The sequence below is a fragment of the Eschrichtius robustus genome, chromosome 6 (assembly GCF_028021215.1).
Source record: "Eschrichtius robustus isolate mEscRob2 chromosome 6, mEscRob2.pri, whole genome shotgun sequence".
NCBI lineage: Eukaryota > Metazoa > Chordata > Mammalia > Artiodactyla > Eschrichtiidae > Eschrichtius > Eschrichtius robustus.
The window spans coordinates 74,673,367-74,691,255 of record NC_090829.1 but is presented as its reverse complement, the minus strand read 5'-3'; the positions used below and the strand labels follow the sequence as shown (position 1 = coordinate 74,691,255).

The following is a 17,889-nucleotide window of genomic DNA, read 5'->3' as shown; positions in this document are numbered from 1 at the left end:
CCCTCCATTCACCCCAACCTACCCACACACACAGACTCACAGGGCCTGGGACCCACCCCAGGGACAGGACCAGAACCAGCACCTGACTCCCCATTAGGAGGAAATGGCCGGGTGAGACCCACCTGCAGGAAAGTTGCAGGGTTGGTCTGTGACGGAGAACACTCCCACCCCCCCTCCCCCGCCCCCACCACCCGGGATGAGGCAGGGGGACCAGCCCACCCGCGAGGCTCCAGGGGGCACGGCTGGACCGGGCCAGGCTTGGAGAATTCCCAGGTGGCGGGCGCCCCCTGCAGCCAGATAGGGGTGCTGCAGGGCAGAGGCGGGACTTCGGGCTCACACCCAGGCATTGCTGGGTTTTCACTTCCATCGTCTCCAGCCGTCGCTGTGGCTGTTACGGTTGCCCCATTTTAAGGATGAGAGCAAGGTTGAGTGTCTTGCCCGAGGTCGCAGAGGACCCTGGCTCCTCCCTCCCAGGGGCTTTGTCCCAGCCCTTCAGACCCCGCCTCATCCACACTCTCTCGCTTCGAGGACAGACAGTGCAGCAGGGCAGCTGTAGGAGGTAGGCAAAGGGTATTTAATGGGCTTTGTGGGGGGGGCGGGTCTCAGCACTCCCGCCAGGCGAGTGGGCAAGGGCAGGGCACAGAGGTCTCCACAAGGGGCTCAAGAGGTGAGGTTCGGCTGCGGAGGCTCCTGGCATCTCCCAGTGCGAAAGGGCAAGAGGTAGGCGGAGCATCGTCTGGGGGCCTCCCGCAGCAGGGGCAGCACCGGGCTGGCGTGGAGCTAAACACACGGTGGGGGGGATGCAGGCTCTCCCTAAGCCCCGCCCCGCAGCCCACCCACTGGGGAGCAAGAGACTGCCCAGACTGTCACCCACCACCCCAGAATGTCACTGCAGGGGCTCTGGAGGGGCTGTGGGTTACCCACCCCTACATCATTCTTAATGCTCCACTTCCACATGGTTCATAGACTGGGCTTCAGAGTAGAAGGTGCCTTTAAATAAAGGAATTCCCCCCCTCCCACCCCTGCCAATTATAAACCACTGGACTAGTCTCAATCCTCATAAATAGCTGAGGAAACTGAGGCCCAGAAAGGGTAAGTGACTGGCCCAAGGTCACCCAGCAAGTGAGTGGTGCGGCCTTTTCCCTTTGTGTCTCCAGGGACCCCTGGTGTATTCTGGAGGCCTGTGACTCTACTGCCAACACTCTTCAGGCCTATAATCCCCCTCTCTCGAGCTCTAAGTGCTCCAGCTTCAGGGCCAGCCCAACATTGGGGGGCTTCTCCCAATACCTGTACAATCCGCAGACGCCCCCTCCCAACACACACAGGCACACGTGCACGTTGCACACACACACACGCACACACACACACTCCTCACCTCCTGGAGGGCTGCAGCCTCACCACTCCCTGGGGGCCCCTTCCCTGGTTTGTCGAGACCCAGAGGTTGGGACTGGGGGCCAGACCCAGGCCCAGGGAGGTCTGGGGGACTGAGCGCAGAGGGGCACATCGGGAAGTGCGCGTTCTGCCTGGGTACCCAATCAGGCCCCACCACTCTCTGCAGCCGGACAGCTTCAGCCATGTACCTGGGGAGCAACAAGCCAGATGCGAGTGGTCATGGCCCTCCTGGCCCGGTCCCCCTCAGCCTGGGGAGCACACAGCCTGGGCATGGCCCTGCAGGGAGCTGTCACCAACCTCATCCAGGCTGCCATGCCCCTCTAACCCCATTTCTTAGAGGAAGAACCCACAGAGGCAAGGAAGGGGAAGCTCCAGAGGCTCCCGCAATGCCCTGGAGACAACTCCAAAAGAAGAATAGTGAGCGTAAGGAGATGGGAGCTATGCTAAGGGGCCAGGGGAGATGACCCAGCTTCACCCCACCCCCCCAGCGCCAGGGGCCACCGCTCAGGCCTCTGGTTTGCCAACTCACTTGGGTCCCAGCGGTGCACAAATTGTTAAATACCAGTTGCTGGCACAGCCGTGGTCGAAGGGGTTGTATCCTTGCAGGTATCGGCACTGGGCGCGAGGGGGGGGGGGTCGAGGACAGGAAGAAGAGCTCAGAACCCGCAGGACTGGGCAGGCTACCCCCACTGGCCCTCCCTGCACCGGTCAGCTCAGCCCAGGGCTGCAGCAAGACTCCAAGGACAGAGGAGCCAGGAGAGTCAGGCGAGGCGTCCCCAACCCACTTCTGAGCAGCTCTGGCACTGCACCCACCTCTCCTGCCTGCTCAGGGATCCTTCCCCATCACCTTGTATCCCCTTTCACACTATCCTCCCCCTATGTCTCATTTGGCCACACACATCCTCCTGCTACCTCCTTCCAGATCCTTTCGGATCTTCCTTTTGCTGATAAACTGCTCCAAAGACAGTTCCACCGATGTCCCCTCAACTCCTCTACTTTCCCACGTCTCATTCTTTTCTAAAATTGTGCCTTCACTGAACTTCACTATCTGGAAGGACGGTTTGTGGTACCTAATCATATTTCCCTAACCAAAATCACACGGCCTTGGAAATCTGGGCTCAAGCTCCTGAGCACCCAATGCTTGACCGATGTCAAGCCCAAAGGTCAAGTCCTCCCCTGGAAACTCTGGACCAGGTTTTCTCCTCCTCCCCTCCTTCTGCCCATCAGCCTCGCCCCCTCCTCCTTCCCAGCACAGGCTGAGTCTCATGGGGACTTCAAGAGCCTTAGCTACAAAGTGTTTGTCACGTCCTAAAGTGGCCCAAGAGCACCTCTGCCCACCACCAGCTCCCCTGTGTCCCATGCCCTTAACCACTGTGATTTTTTGAGTTCTCCCTACTTTAAGGTGTTTCAAGAATTTAAGGGAAACTGGCATTCTACTCTCAATTTTAATTAAATGGTTAGAAGAGTTTGATTAAATTCACAATCAGAATTTTAAATCTAGAGAATAAATTTTGATTTATTAGATGTACACGAAGAATAGAAAAATGTTGATTGCTCAGTGCTTAAAGGAATGGTAATTGTTTAATGAATTCATAAGAACTGACTAATAAAGTAGAGCCCTTCCTCTCCCCATATGGGACCCTCAGAATGAATGGAATCCAATAGCTTGGAAGTTCCCAGACTGTCCTCTCTCACCAGCTTCAGGCCCGGTCTCCTGCTCCAGTTTTGTATCTCAAACGCCCTCATGCTCCACAGGACCAAAACCAAAGTGGGTATCTACTCGCCCCATCTCCTGCCCAATTCCCTGCTGCCTCTGCTCTCTCTCCCCTTCTTCCCCGGCGATCGGGGAGTCAGACTTCTCTCTCTTTCTCTCTCTCCTTCTCTCCCAAAGCATTATGGATTCCTTTGTTTGTAGGTTCACTCATTTGTTCATAAATATTTGGGGACCTCAACACTGTTCCAGGCATTGCTCTGGGGACTGAGGACACACCACAGACAACAAAGCCAGCCTTAACTTCCAGGGTGCTGAGGGCAGTTGGGGAGTGGTCAGGGCAGCACAGAGAGGGGATTGGTGAGAAGAGCAGGCAGCCCGGACAACACTCCAAGGTGCAGGCAGGGGAGCAGCAGCCCAGGGCAGCAGAGACAGCTGGACCCTGAGAGGCTGGGGAAGGGCCACAGCAGGTACATTCTGTTTCAGATGCTGCTCTGTGCAGCCTGGAAAGATTAGTCTCAGGATTGCCCACTGGCTTTGGCCACTTGGAGAGTGTAGCATCAGTATGACAGTGAGGACAGAGGCTGGGCTGAAGTGGGCTGAGGAAGGTGAAGAACGACGCTAGTGAGCACAGCCAATGCTTTCAGCAAATCTGGTTGCGCTGGAGGGGAGAGTACAACAGGGGAGGCCTGTGATATTAAGGGATGTTTGCTCTGTTTTTAAGATGTGAGAGAGAAGAACATGTGTACTGATGATGGGAAGGAATGGCAATAATGATGACCTATGGGGCACTTACTCACACCAGCCACTGTTCTATGTATCTCACACATATTAACCCATGCTGTCCCCTTTTACGGATGGGGAAACTGAGGTACCAGATGGCTAAGTAACACAGCCAAGATCTCCCTGCTGGTGTGTTGTGGAGCTGTGATTTGAATTTATGTGGTCTGGCTCCAGAACCCTTGTGATCTAAGCAAGTGGCCCAGCAGAAGTTGTGGTCAAGGGATGGAGGTAAGAAGGGAACAAAGTTGAGGTGTGTGAAGAATGCCTGAAATGGGTTCTGGTAATGGGAAAGAGCCCTGCCTGGTGAATCTCAGAGTGCAGACCACATTTAGGTTTCTTAAGGCTGGAGATCCTGGATTGGGACAGCCCCATCTGAGCAGGGGACGGAGGGCAGGCCTATGGCCTGACCTGGGCTAGAAGAACCACAGGATATGGGAAGGGAGAATGCTGCCCAGGAGAGGCTGAAATGAGGGACTGAGGCTGGAGAGAGAAGACATGCAGACCACAGGGAGCTGATGAGTCAGGGCTGCACAGAGGAGTCACAGGTGGGCTGGGAACCAAACATGGGCGGGGTGGAGTGATTAAGTGGTGACTGGAAGGATGGGAAATGGTGGGCAAAGAGGGTCCCTCTGTCCTTTCAGCTGTCTCAAGGTCTCCAGCCCCTCCCTCCTTGATGTGACCTATGACAGTCTTCCTAAAACAGCCTTTAGTCAAGTCATTGTCAGGTGGAAGGAATCCCATGGCAAGGGTGTTCACTTTTACCACTCGTAATCAACACAGTACTGAAAGTCCAAGACAATGCAGTAAGAAAAGAAAAGGAAATAAAGCCATACACGTTGGAAAGGAAGAAATGAAACGGTCCTTTTCACAGATGACATGATTTTCTATGTAGAATCAACAAAAAAACTATTAGAACTAATAAGTGAGCCTGGAAAAATTGCAAGATTCAAGACTAATACACAAAAATCCATTGTATTTTCTTATAATAATAAACAAATGGAAATGAAATTTTTAAAAATTATAATAGCACACAAAAATGAAATACTTAGAAAAAATCTAACACAATGTAGTCAAGATCTACATGCTGAAAACTGTAAGACACTAATGAAAGAAATCAAAGAAGCCCTAAATAAATGGAGAGTTATACTACTTTCATGGGTTCAGAAACTCAATATTGTTAAAATGTCCATTTTCAAAATTGATCTATACATTCAACACAATCCAAACGAAAATCTCAGCAAACATTTTTTGCAGAAATTGACAAAGCCGCTTCTAAAACTTATATGGAAAATCAAGGTAACTAGAATAGCCGACAGAACTTTGAAAAAGAACAAAGTTGAAGAACTCACATTGTATGATTTCAAGACAATATAAAGCTACTAAGCAAGACAGTATGGTACTGGTAAAAGAACAGAGAGTCCAGAAATACACCTACATCTCTATATTCAATTGATTTTTGACAAATGTTCAAAGGCAACTCAATGGAAGGATAGTCTTTTCAAAAAATGGTGCTAGAACAACCCATAAGCAAAAAAAACAAAAAAACAAAAAAACAAAAATCTTGACCCATACCTTGCATCATATACAAAATTTAACCCCAAATGAATCATAGTCCTAAATATAAAACCTAAGACTATAAAACTTCTAAAAGAAAACGTATAAGAAAAATCTTTGTGACCTTGGGTTAAGGAAAGATTTCTTAATTACACACCAAAAGCACAATCCATAAAAGAAAAAACTGATAGGGGGACTTCCCTGGCAGTCCAGTGGCTAAGACTCTGTGCTCCCAATGCAGGGGGCCCAGGTTCAATCCCTGGTCAGGGAACTAGATCGCACATGCCGCAACTAAGAGTTCGCATGGTGCAACTAAAGATCCCACGTGCCGCAACTAAAGATCCCACGTGCCACAACTAAAAGATCCCATGTGCTGCAACTAAGATCTGGCAAAGCCAAATAAATGAATAAATAAAAATAATAATAAAAGGAAAATGTATTAAAAAAAGAAAAGAAAAAACTGATAACATATTTCAAAATTTAAAACTTCTGATTTTTGGAAGACACTGTTGAGAAAATGAGATGACAAACGACAGACACGGAGAAAATATTTGCAAAACACATGTCTGAATCCTGAATAAATAAAGATTTCTTAAAACTCAATATTAAGAAAACTACCCAATTTTTTTAATGGGCAAAAGACTGGAACAGATATTTAATCAAAGATATACTGATGGCAAATAAGAACATGAAAAGATGTTCAAAATCATTAGTCATTAGGAAAATGCAAATTAAAACCACAATAAAATGTCACTACACATTTATTAGACTGTCTAAATTTTTTTAAAAACTGACAAAGCCAAATGTTAATGATGCAGAGCAACTGGAATTCTCATATATTCCTTATGGGAATGCAAAATGGTACAGCCATTTTGGAAGACAATTTGGCAGTTTCTTATAAAGTTAAACATACAGTTACCATATGACCCAGCAATGCCAGCCTTAAGTATATACCCCCCCAAAAATGAAAACTTGTGTTCACATGCCTGTACACCAATGTTTATAGTGGCTTCATTTATAATCACCACGAATGGGAAACAACCCAAATATCCTTCAATTGGCGAATGGGTAAACAAGCTGTGGCACAGCTATATGATGGAATACCACACAGCAATAAAAAGGAGGAAACTCCTGATGTGGGCAACAACATGGATTAATCTCAGATGCCTTATGCTAAGTGAAAGAAACCAGACTCAAAAAGCTATGATTACATTTATGTGAGATTCTGAAAAAGGAAAAACTATTGGGATAGAAAACAAATCAGTGGTTGCCGGGGGCTGCAGATAGGGAAAGAAACTGACTCAAAAGGCCATGAGGGAATTTAGCGGGGGGTGGGGGAACGGCGGGTTGGGGTTGATGGAACTGTTCTAAATCTTGGTTATGGCGGTGGTTACAGGACTTATAAGTTGGTCAAAACTCATACAGCTGTGCACTTAAAAGGGTGAGTTTTACTGTATGTAAAGAAAAAATCCTATCAAGGCTCTCGGGTTTCCACAGCACCAAGATTAAATTATCCACCTGACTTCTTTGCCTTTTAAATCTGGCCAATCCCAGGCAGACCACCTGCCCATGCCACAGCTGCTCCAATTAGAACTGTTTCCTCATCATCCTATCAACATTCCACAGGCTTTCAGGCTTCCCAGCTTTTTTGCAAGCTTTGCCCGTCACTGCAAAGCCCTTCCCTCGATTTATGCCCGTCCGAAACCACTAAATGGCACGTCCTACTCTACACTGAAGTCCTCACTGAACTCTCAGTGCTCTGAGTCTGTGCTACACAACGTAGGCAGGCCCCTCTCCCAGAGTGTTCGCGGGTGTCTGGCGAGGGTTACTCTGATTTCAGGTTCCTTGTCAACACAAGCGCAGGATGCAGTCTTACCTCTCCGCCCATAGCTCAAAATAATGCGCACGCGCCTAGCACACAGTAGCGCACCTTCGACGCAGCGCACCCAGGAAGGAGAGTGACCACCGAGCTCTAGGAGGAGGTGAGATTTGAGCTGAATTTGGGTCTGGAAGGGCTAATGAGGCACCTTCGAGAGAAGTCAGGCCATCAAGGACCAGGGCGTTGCAGAAAGCGGAAAGTGCGGAAGTCCGGGAGGGGCAAGGTGACCACCCACAGCCTGATATAGTGGCGCCCCGCTCGGCCCCACGTACCTTGCCCTCGTAGGAGCGCTCGGCCGCGCTCACCGACATGGCCTGGATGAGCAGCAGCAGGAAGAGTGGCACCAGGAAGCCGGCGGCGGGTACAGCCACCACGATGCTGCGCACCAGCTAAGGAACAGCGCCTCCGGCCAGTCCTCCTTGGCCCCGCCCTTCACCGACCCCGACCCCAAACAGCCCCGCCCACAAGCCCCGCCCACCCTCTCGCTGTGCTCTATCCCAGTGTAAACCTCACCTCACCCTGCTGTCCAGGACCCCGTGCCACCTCTAGCACTTCCTCTCCTCGACCCTGCTAGATGCTCAACCCTTCGCAGTTCCTCCTATCCCCACCCATCTGCCCGACCCTACCCACCGTCACCTAGTCCCAGACTGGTCCTCCCGAGCGGCTTCGCGGAAAACCCCGCCCACCATTACCTCTGCACCAACCCCCCCCCCCCCCCCCCGCCCCGTGACGCCCCTCCTCCGCTGTCCCCGCCCTCCCCACAGCTCCCCTCGTGGGTCCCGCAGCCCAGCAGATACGCAATAGCCTTGTCCATGGAGAAGGGCAGGTGGGTCGTGCGCACCAGGAAGATCAGACAGGTGACCAGCATGGCACCTGAGTAGAGGCATAGTGACAGGACGAGCAGCATAAAGAAGCGAAAGTTGCGGTGACCGATGCAGTTATTGACCCACTTGCAGTGGTGATCAAAGTCCTAGGCGAGAGGGAGAGGGGGACCTCGAGGACCCAACCTCTGACCCAGGCTCCATCGCCCCCAAATCTGAGGCCTTACCCCCACCCTCTAAGCCACCTGCCCTTGGCCTCAGGCACTGGCTCCCATTTCTAGGGAGACAGTGAGCCACAAAGTCCCTAACACTGCTGGCATTTCTGTGGTTAGAGCACCATACGGCTCTGTGGCTCACATAGTTTCATGTCAAGAGGGCTTTAGAGCCGGGGCCTGCTGGTCTTCTCTGGGACACATCCTGGTGTAACTTCAGGCAGGACATAGAATATCTCTGGGCCTCTGTTTTCTTATCCACTGGATGAGCCTAATAATAACGCCCTTGCCCAGCCAGTCTCCCAGGGTTGTAAGGACCAGTTAAGACAGCACATTGGTAAACTGTTGCAGGCTGTGCACTTAGAGCCCAGGAGACCAGGAGACCCTCTGGCCTGGACAGCCAGAAGAGGACAGGCAAAGTTCCCCTGGCCAGGCCTGCAACCTGCCTGAGGGCCTCGGGCATCTAGTGTCAGTGAGCCCTCGATAGGTCAGGGGTATCTTTCCTTCCCCTGGCCTGACCAGGCCCAGCATAGATGTGGATGCCCCTCTGCATGTCAGCACCAGTGCAAGAAAGGGCCAGCCTCCCAGGAAAGGCGCAGGCACAGCGGCAGTGACTTGTATGAGTGACCAGGAGTGACTGGGAATTACTGCCACCCGTGGTCTTTAGCAGTCCTGGAAGTAGTTTCACACCGACCACAGGCCCCCGTGTGAGTGGGCCTCCTGGTCCCAGGCAGGTGCTGGGAGGGTAGGTGGGCAGGCGAGAGGGGCACTTACCTCCACACAGATGTTGCACCGGGGGCAGTGGTAGGTCCGGGGCGGGCGGTGGAAGCAGCACTTATGGCACCACTGCAGGCGGAAGGCCCTGTGGTTCACCCATACCACATGCACCATCATGGGGCCCTGTTCATTGGAGCCTAGCATGGGAAAAGGATTGAGCAGCAGCAAGAGGCCCTTCCATCAGTCTGCTGCAGCAGAAGGGTGTGGGCACGCAGCCCCACAGCATCACTGGGCTCCAGGAAGGGTGGGGACCAGGTGGGCAGGGGAATCCTTAGTCCCCAGTGAGTAAGCTGGCCAAGCTTAGAGAGGCTGACAGTCAAAGGGAAGGTGGGTTTCCAGCCCGAGGAGTTCTTTGAGAACTCAGGCCTTTGCCACTGTGAGCGATGCTTTAAGGAATCTGTGTGGTAGGAAGGAGGAAGAGAAAACTGAGTGGTTGTGAAGAGCTAGCTTCTCTACCCAGCCTCCCCTAGTCCTCCCCTCCAAGGCAACTGGAAAACCTCCAAAATTCTGTTTTTCCACACCTCCGTGGCTCGAGAAATGAAGTGCCAGATGCAGGGCTTGAGCACAGGAGGACATGGGGTGAAGGGGTCCTGAGACCCCAGGCGGGGAGATGGAAGGAGCACTTTAGGAGTCATCCCAGCAGGCAGGAGCCCTTCGGGTGCTGCCTCCTTCTCCCAGGGGGCCAGTGTCTCACCTTGATGCAAGATGCCAGGGTCTGAGAAGTTGAGTGAAACGAGACTGAAGAAGGTGAGGATAAAGAGGAGGCCTGTGATGACGGGAAAGGCCCATTCCCCGTTCTGGGCCAGCCACCTGCAACTGAGACCAGAGCAGGAGTCAGCCCTGATCTGGGGTGGCCTGAAGCTCCCCCCAGGACCCAGTCCACCCAGTCAGGACCCACAGACCATAAATCCTGGTCTAAATATCCAGGCTAGTGACAGATCCATAGAAATTCCACCAAAGGTCATTGAGTATTACCAGCCACCCGCAGCTCCCAGATGCACCAAGCACTCTATACCTCTGTGCCTTTGCACGTTCAGTTCCCTCTGCCTAGAACCTCTTCCTTTCCCTGACCCCCCTTCTGCACTCTCCCTGCCTCCGTACTATCGTTATGTGTTTTCCTTTCTGTTGCTCTGTAAGAAACCTGTCAGCTTGTGTGGGAGACTTACGGGAATGCGAAGAAGAGGCCACTGAAAACGACCAGCAGCACCACGTTGAAAGCGGCAAATAGGCTCGGGAGGATCCAGGGGAGTGGGGCCTGAGGCAGGCGATGAGGCTCCTTCAAGAGCGGCATGGCTGGACCTCCCATGGCCCCAGGGGAGATTAGGGCCCCCAGGCTCTCTCCCCACTGCTGGCTCCAGGAGCCCCATGGCCACAGCAGCCTCAGAAGCCACAGCCCAGGGTGGAGGGAAAGAAGTCCCAGTGTGACATCACAGAGGCTGAGGAGAATGGGGGCTAGGGGCTCTTCAGCAGCGCTGTCTGCCACCTGTGACCGTCACTTCCAACAGCAAACCATACCCCTACTTGCGCTGGGGACTGAGAGGTCCTGCCCCTGCGAGGTTCGAGACTACATGAGATTAGAGAAACAGGTGGGGAGAAGGTGGGTGATGCTACTCACCCTTTCAGGCTCAGTGCTAATCAAAGCAAACGGTGTTCATTGCTCTATCTCCATTTTTTCCTTGTTGTTGTTACAAAATTGCACTTTGGGAGAGGAGGCAGCTAAATCTTCCCTTGTTTCCAGGGTTGGCTTCACAACGCAGTTCTGGTCAATGGGACATAAGTGGATGTCGGAGGGTTTCTAGAAAGGCTTTTGCTTTCCTGATAAAAGGGGGAAAAGACACAGTTGGTGCAGTTTTGCCCCTTTCTTCCTGTTTTGAACCTAGACGTGCTGCCTTGGTCCAGCTCGACCCATTAGGCAATAAGTCAACATGGGACACGAACAGAATGACAATAATGACACTGAGTCACTGCCCCAGCCTTGAACTGCCTCCCTCTGAGCTGTTTATTATGTGAGAAAATAACTGGGTTTTCTGTTACATACAACTGATATTTGTCATTTATTTTAGTCACTGAGCATCTGAACCCCTCTGTGTTTGGAGGATCCCTGAACTATAAGTCTTGATGAAGGGCAAGGACTCTTTCTCCATCCCAGCTGAACCTGAAAGTGCCAGATACTTGCATTCGAAGCCTCTCTTGGAGCTAGCACACAGGCCTGTGACTTGGGCGCCACCAATTAGCCTCAGATCTGCTACCACCAACCAACTGAGGAGTCCACTGAGATGCAGCAACTGTCCTTTTAAAACTTAAGATCATGGCCTCCGATTAGAACCTTCCAACTGCTTCCCTGCCCATTCAGAGTAAAGTTCAAAGTCCTTACCATGGCCTTCAAGGCCCTCCCTGATCTGGCCCCACTAACTTTCTGACCTCATTTCCCAACACTCAGCCCCGTACTCACTCCACACTCGCCAGGCACACTGGCCTCCATGCTGTTCCTCAAACACACGTGGTATAGTCCAGTCCTGGGTTCTTCACACTTGCTCTTCTCTTTCCCTGGAATTCTCTGTCACATATATTCACAGAACTTGCTCCCTCACTTCATTGTATTCTGTGTTCCAGCGGTGCCTTCTGCCGTTATCCACATGCCTGCATCTCCAACTGTTTCCTTATGATAGATTCCTAACAGTTGGATTTAGGCCCAATGAATGCGAATATTGAAAACATATTTCAGAGTCGAGTCGTTGCCTTACCCGACTTGGACGTGTCTCTCGCCTGCGTCCACTCTTCGCGTCCTGTCATTCCAGTCTTGTGCTGCCCAGTGCCCGCCCGCAGGATGGCCCATGAGCAGATCTGCTACTCGGACAAGTACTTCGATGAGCACCACGAGTACTGGCATGGCATGTTACCCAGAGAACTTTCCAAACAAGTACCCAAAACCCATCTGATGTCTGAGGAGGAGTGGAGGAGACTTGGGAGTCTAGGCTGGGTTCATTACATGGTTCATGAGCCAGAAGCACACCTTCTTTGCTTCATACGACCTCTTCCAAAAGGTCAACAAAAATGAAGTATATCTGGGGATCATCAATTAAATCTTTTTCAAATTTAATGTATATGTGTATATAAAGTAGTATTCAGTGAATACTTGGAAAACGTACAGATCGTTCATCCATATCTGTGCATGAGCTGTATTCTTCACAGCAACAGAGCTCAGTTAAATGCAACTGCAAGTAGGTTAACTATAAGGTGGTTAAGATAAAATTTCTTCTAGTCAGTTTTTCTCTTAATATAAGTGCCTGTTTGACTTTACCTGTTACTTTTGTTAAATAAAGTTTATATGTCACATTTAAAAAAAATTTTAAGTAAAACATATTTTACATAATTTAAAAATGCTTTCTAGAGAGTTTGTGCACGTTTATACTATTATGACCATACCCATATCATAATACTAACACTATAATTAGGTATTAATGTAAAATAATTTCCCCAATTTTATAGAGGACAAATGATAACTTGATCTTTTAATTTATATCTCCTTAAATTACTTATGAAATTAAATATTTTTATATATCTATAGGTCATTTTATTGTAGTTGTTTTGTGAACTGCCTTTGTACATCGTTTGCTTGCTCACATTTCAAATGTAGAAGTATTTTTCTCTTTTTTTTATTGTGGTAAATATACATAACATAAAACTTATGTTATGTATAAACCATCACTACTATCCATTCCAGAACTTTTTCATCATCCCAAGTGGAAGCTCTGTACCATTAAACAATAACTCCTCATTCCCTCTCTCCCCAGTTCCTGGTAACCACTGTTTTACTTCCTATCTCTATGAAATTTGACTATTCTAGGTACCTCACAGAAGTGGAATCATACATCTGTCCTTTTGTATCTGCCTTTTTCCACTCAGCATAATGTCCTCAAGATTCATCCTTGAGCTTCAGCAGTCTTGGAAGTTGGTATGTTGTAGCATGTATCAGAATTTCCTGACTTTTTAAGACTGAACAATATTTAACTGTATGTATATGCCACATTTTGTTTATTCATTCATCGTAAATGTTGATGGAGATTTAGGCTGTTTCCACCTTTTGGCCATTGTGAATAATGTTGCTATGAACATGGGTGCACAAATGTTTATTCAGGTTCCTGCTTTCAATCTTTTGGGTCATATGGTAATTCTATGTTTAGTTTTTTGAGGAACTGCCATAGTATTTTCCATAGCAGCTGCATTATTTTACATTCCTGCTAACAATGGACAAGGGCTCCAATTTCTTCGCATCCTTGCTAACGCTTTTTGTTTTCTTCTGTTTTTGTTTTTGTTTGTTTTTTACAATATCTATCCTAATGGGCATGAAATGGTGTCTCATTGTGCCTTTGATGGGAGTGTTGGGTTTTTCTTTCTGATTTGCAGGAGCTCTCTTATATTAAAAGTTTTGGTTGTGTTTATTGCAAATATGTTCCCAATTATTGTTTGCCTTTTAATTTTGCATGCAATGTTTAGTGTATAAAGTTTTTGTTGTTGTTGTTGTTGTTTTTTAAAACATCTTTATTGAAGTATAATTGCCTTACAATGGTGTGTTAGCTTCTGCTTTATAACAAAGTGAATCAGTTATACACATACAATATGTTCCCATATCTCTTCCCTCTTGCATCTCCCTGTTGTTTTTATATAATCAAATCTATGGATCATTTCCTTAGCATCATCTCACCTTATTTCTATGTCTTTCCCCTCCTTCTATCTGATAAACATTTAACTATATTTAATTCCTTCTATCTGATAAATATTTAACTATATTTCTTGTTTTCTTTTTCATTTAACTCTTTAACCTACCTGAAATTAATGTAAGGGTACGATACAAGGTAAAGGTCTATCTAATCGTGTATTTTCCCCATGTCGTTATAATCAGTTGTTCCGGCGTCATTTATCAAATAAGCTTTCCTTTCCCTCTTACGACAGATACTAAGTTCTTCACGTGCACTAAGATCTGCGGGTAACACTATGAGGTGCCTCCCAGAACCCCCTTCAGGAATGAAGATCTTATCCCCCCAGTGGCTAGAAAACAGCCTCAGCTTTGGGGATTGCCTTCGCTAAAGAAAATTGCCTCACCCAGGGTCCCACCTCCTTCCAGGGGCAGGTTGCATCCAAGGAGTGGTCCAACATGAGGTTATAAAGGCCCAGACACTTTGCCCCAATGCAGAACAATTCCGAAGGGCCATCCTAACCCCCATGTGACCTTGGAGTTGGCTGAGGCTTTTATTAGGCCCTTACCACAGATTGACTTCTCCCTTTGCTCAGCCCTGCTTCCTTCCCTTTCCTTTCTTTCCCTTCCCTTCCACAGGTGTTGGTCCCCAAATCATCCCCTAATAAACACCCTATGTGCTAATCTCTAGAGTTTGTTTGTGGACTTTTTCTTTCATTGATTTATTGAATTTAGCACCCTGTATTCCAATGTTTGTAGTTTTAGAATCCGGGAGCCTTTTTGCGTTCTTAGTTGTCATCATCTGAATCCCTAAACTTATGATGTTGTGTAGTAAATGAAAACATCAGAACCCAAAAATATTCACTAATGAATGAGAAACGAGGCCCCACTCAAATATCACCTTTCCTTTAATACTAGCATCTTCCTTTTACATCTCAACTTCAGTGCAAAACAATGCCAAGTGCAGGTATGATGACAACTTATTGCAAAGTGACATTTTAAATCTTGCAAAAGAAGCAGCATCTTATGATGTTGATAGACATTATATTAGAATGCAAGTTAAGTTTTTTTAATTTTTAAAAAATGTATTTTTATTGAGCTAACACTGGTTTTAACATTATATAGTTTTCATGTGTAGGACATTATGTTTCCAATTCTGTATACACTTACAGCATGTTCACCACCAAAAGTTTCCATCCATCACCATGCAGTTGATCCCCTTTACGCATTTTATCCTCCCTCCCGCCCCTTACCCTCTGGTAACCTCTTGGTTACCAAACCAAAACTGTTTGGTTTTGGTTTGATTTGGTTTCTTTATTTATTCTGGGGTTTTTTTAAAAGAGAGAATATTATTTAAATGACCCCAAAAGTAATCAGCCAATAAGGGGCTAGTCTAAAACAGCTTAGAATTGAAGAATGGGATATCAATAAGGTTGATAACATGGTAGACTCTTCAAAAAAGAATGCCTACGGCTTCACTGGTAAATTATACCAAACGTTAAAGAAGAATGAACACCAGCCCCTCTCAAACTCTTCCAAGAGATAGAAGAGGAAAGAAGAAAGAACACTTCCTAATTCATTATATGAAGTTAATATTACCATGATACCCAAGCCATATGAAGACATTACACACACAGACACACACAGTCAACTAAGATCCCGCATGCCACAGGGCAAATAAGCCCACCCGCCACAACTACTGAGCTCGCACACCTCAACGAGAGAGTCCGAGTGCCACAAACTACAGAGCCCACGCTCTCTGGAGCCTGTACGCCACAACCAGAGAGAGAAAACCCGCACGCCACAACTAAGAGAGAAGCCCACACGCCTCAGCGAAGATCCTGTGTGCTGCAACTAAGACCGACACAGCCAAAGAAATAAAGAAAATAAATAAATTTTTTTAAAAGGAAGAAATACAGCATTAAAAACATAATAAATAAACATCAAATGATTGAGGAGCACTAGGGAAAACTGACGAAATTTATGGTTGGTTGGTCTTTTTTTTTCAAAAATTACCCTTACACTGAGAAAGCCCAAACTGAAGTGATAGATGTCTTATCATGTTACCATATGATTTTGTGGAGAAAATTAAACCAAAAAAAAGAAAAAGTGAAGTGAAGAATTCATTCTTTTTCTTTAATAGGTTATTACTTTTTAAATATTTATTTATTTATTTGGCTGTGCCGCGTCTTAGTTGTAGCACGCAGGATTTTTGTTGCTGCATGCGGGATCTAGTTCGAACCTGGGCCCCCTGCATTGGGAGCACGGAGTCTTAACCACTGGACCACCAGGGAAGTCCAAAGAATTTGTTTTCCTTGATTCTAAACATCAGTGTTTGACAACTAGCAGTCCTAAATTAGCAAGAGAAGAACTTGATTGGCTGGTCCAGCTCATCTTCCTGATACGCCTTAGCTATGGATGGCCCAGCCTTAACTAATCCATGGGTCCCACTGTATAGAAGATAGGGACTTTGGGTCGGACAGAAGTACCACATCAGCACTAAAGCCCTCCCTCTCACCAACCCCCTGCCATTCTTCCTTCCATCATCATCCATCCTGAGGATTAGCCAGCCTCCCCTGGGCCTCCCAGCCCCTGCTGCCCAGCTGCGGGAACATGAGTGTCAGCCCAGCAGCCTTCCCTTTCCAACTCCCTCCTGCTCTTCAAACCTCCTCTCCTGCCTCCACCACCCCCCACCCCCCATTTCTGTCCCAAAGAAGTTTCGGAGAACATCCTCAGCACCCTGTGTTCTCCTCTAGGGTAGTCTAAAGTTCAGGGCTCTGGGTGGTTAAGCTCAAGGCCTCTCACCGGGCTAGAGATGAATGACCCAGGGAGGATGGAGCACTCCTGTAAATGGTTGAGGAAGTTGAGTCAGCCTGTGCCTTGCTAGGGCGGGGCCCAGGCGACTGACCCTCAGGAGGTTAGTGCCCTTATTTTATGTGTTGTGCCCTTACCTCCACCTTAGGAGGTAATTGGCCCCTGAGACTCCTGGATCATTACATTGTCCTGTCCAGAGAACTGTACTTTAGGAGAAGGGTAAAAGAGGGAGAGGGCTCTTCTTGAACCTTAGGAGATATTTTGAGGTGCTTTGGGACAGGAGTAGGGAGTCTTCTTGGTGCCACATCAGTAACTTCTTCCTCTGATTGTATTTACTTACCAGCCCAGAGCAGGGGGATTTCTCTGCCTTCCCAGAACTGATTCTCTTGACCCTCTCATGGGGCTTTTTTCTTCTTTCTTTCTTTTTTTACTATCGAAAACTTCATCTGAGCCTCAACACATCCCCTGACCCAGGTCCCTTCTGCCTCTCTCCACACCTCTATGTCTTTCTATCCAACCTGGTGTCATAACCCCTCTGAGCCTCAGTTTCCTTATCTGTAACATGGGAATAAAGATAGCATTTACCTCCTAAGAGTAATTGTAAGGTTTAAATGAGATAAGGAACATGCAGCAATTCCTACAGCACCTGGTGCATGAATGCTCAATATACATTAGCTACTGTTGCTATGATTTTATTATTTTATCAGTCGTGCAACCAATTCTAAGGAGCGTTTAGTATGTGTGAGGTCCTGTGCTGGGAACTTAGGAGTACTATGCTTGGCCTTAAATAGGTTTAAATCTACTTGGAGAGAGAAGAGAAATCACCAATCAATAAAATAGTTTAGAAGCATACAATTCGGCGGTTTTTCAGAATTTGTCAAAATGCCCAGAAATCTCACTCAGTAACTCTGCTTCTTAAATACACCCTCCCCACTCCCCATTTGCTGCATCTTCTGGGGCCGTTTGGCTGGATGAGCCTGCCATCAGGATGCTGTGGGCTGGGCTTTGGGAAACCCACATGGGCCTTATCTGGACTTCCCGGCTAGCCCTCCCTTCCACACTCCAAGCCAACAGCACCAACACAGTCAAGGCCTCGGCCCTGACTTCCATCTTCAGGGGGACAGAGCCAGCGTTCCAGCCAGGTTCTGAGGGAGAGCGGGTTGCTGACCAGGGGGTTTTGCAGGGAGGACCAAGGATTTTGTCTCTACCACAGCCCTAAAAGGCTCCTTAGGAGGGATGGAGGGTGAGGG

At 48.1% G+C, this 17,889-nt stretch overlaps 1 protein-coding gene and 1 pseudogene across 1 annotated transcript; one reads left to right on the top strand and one right to left on the bottom strand.

Annotated features, from left to right (window-relative positions):
* Positions 1 to 598: 598 nt before the first annotated feature.
* On the bottom strand, positions 599 to 10,435 carry ZDHHC19 (zinc finger DHHC-type palmitoyltransferase 19). The gene is made up of 8 exons (XM_068546532.1): positions 10,296 to 10,435; positions 9,824 to 9,945; positions 9,127 to 9,266; positions 8,117 to 8,289; positions 7,592 to 7,697; positions 1,922 to 2,007; positions 1,376 to 1,580; positions 599 to 780 (listed from the first exon to the last, which is right to left on the bottom strand). The coding sequence occupies exons 1-8, from the start codon at positions 10,433 to 10,435 to the stop codon at positions 661 to 663; spliced, it is 1,092 nt and encodes a 363-aa protein (XP_068402633.1). The 3' UTR covers positions 599 to 660.
* Positions 10,436 to 11,956: 1,521 nt separating this feature from the next.
* On the top strand, positions 11,957 to 12,187 carry LOC137765706 (cyclin-dependent kinases regulatory subunit 2 pseudogene; annotated as a pseudogene).
* Positions 12,188 to 17,889: the final 5,702 nt, after the last annotated feature.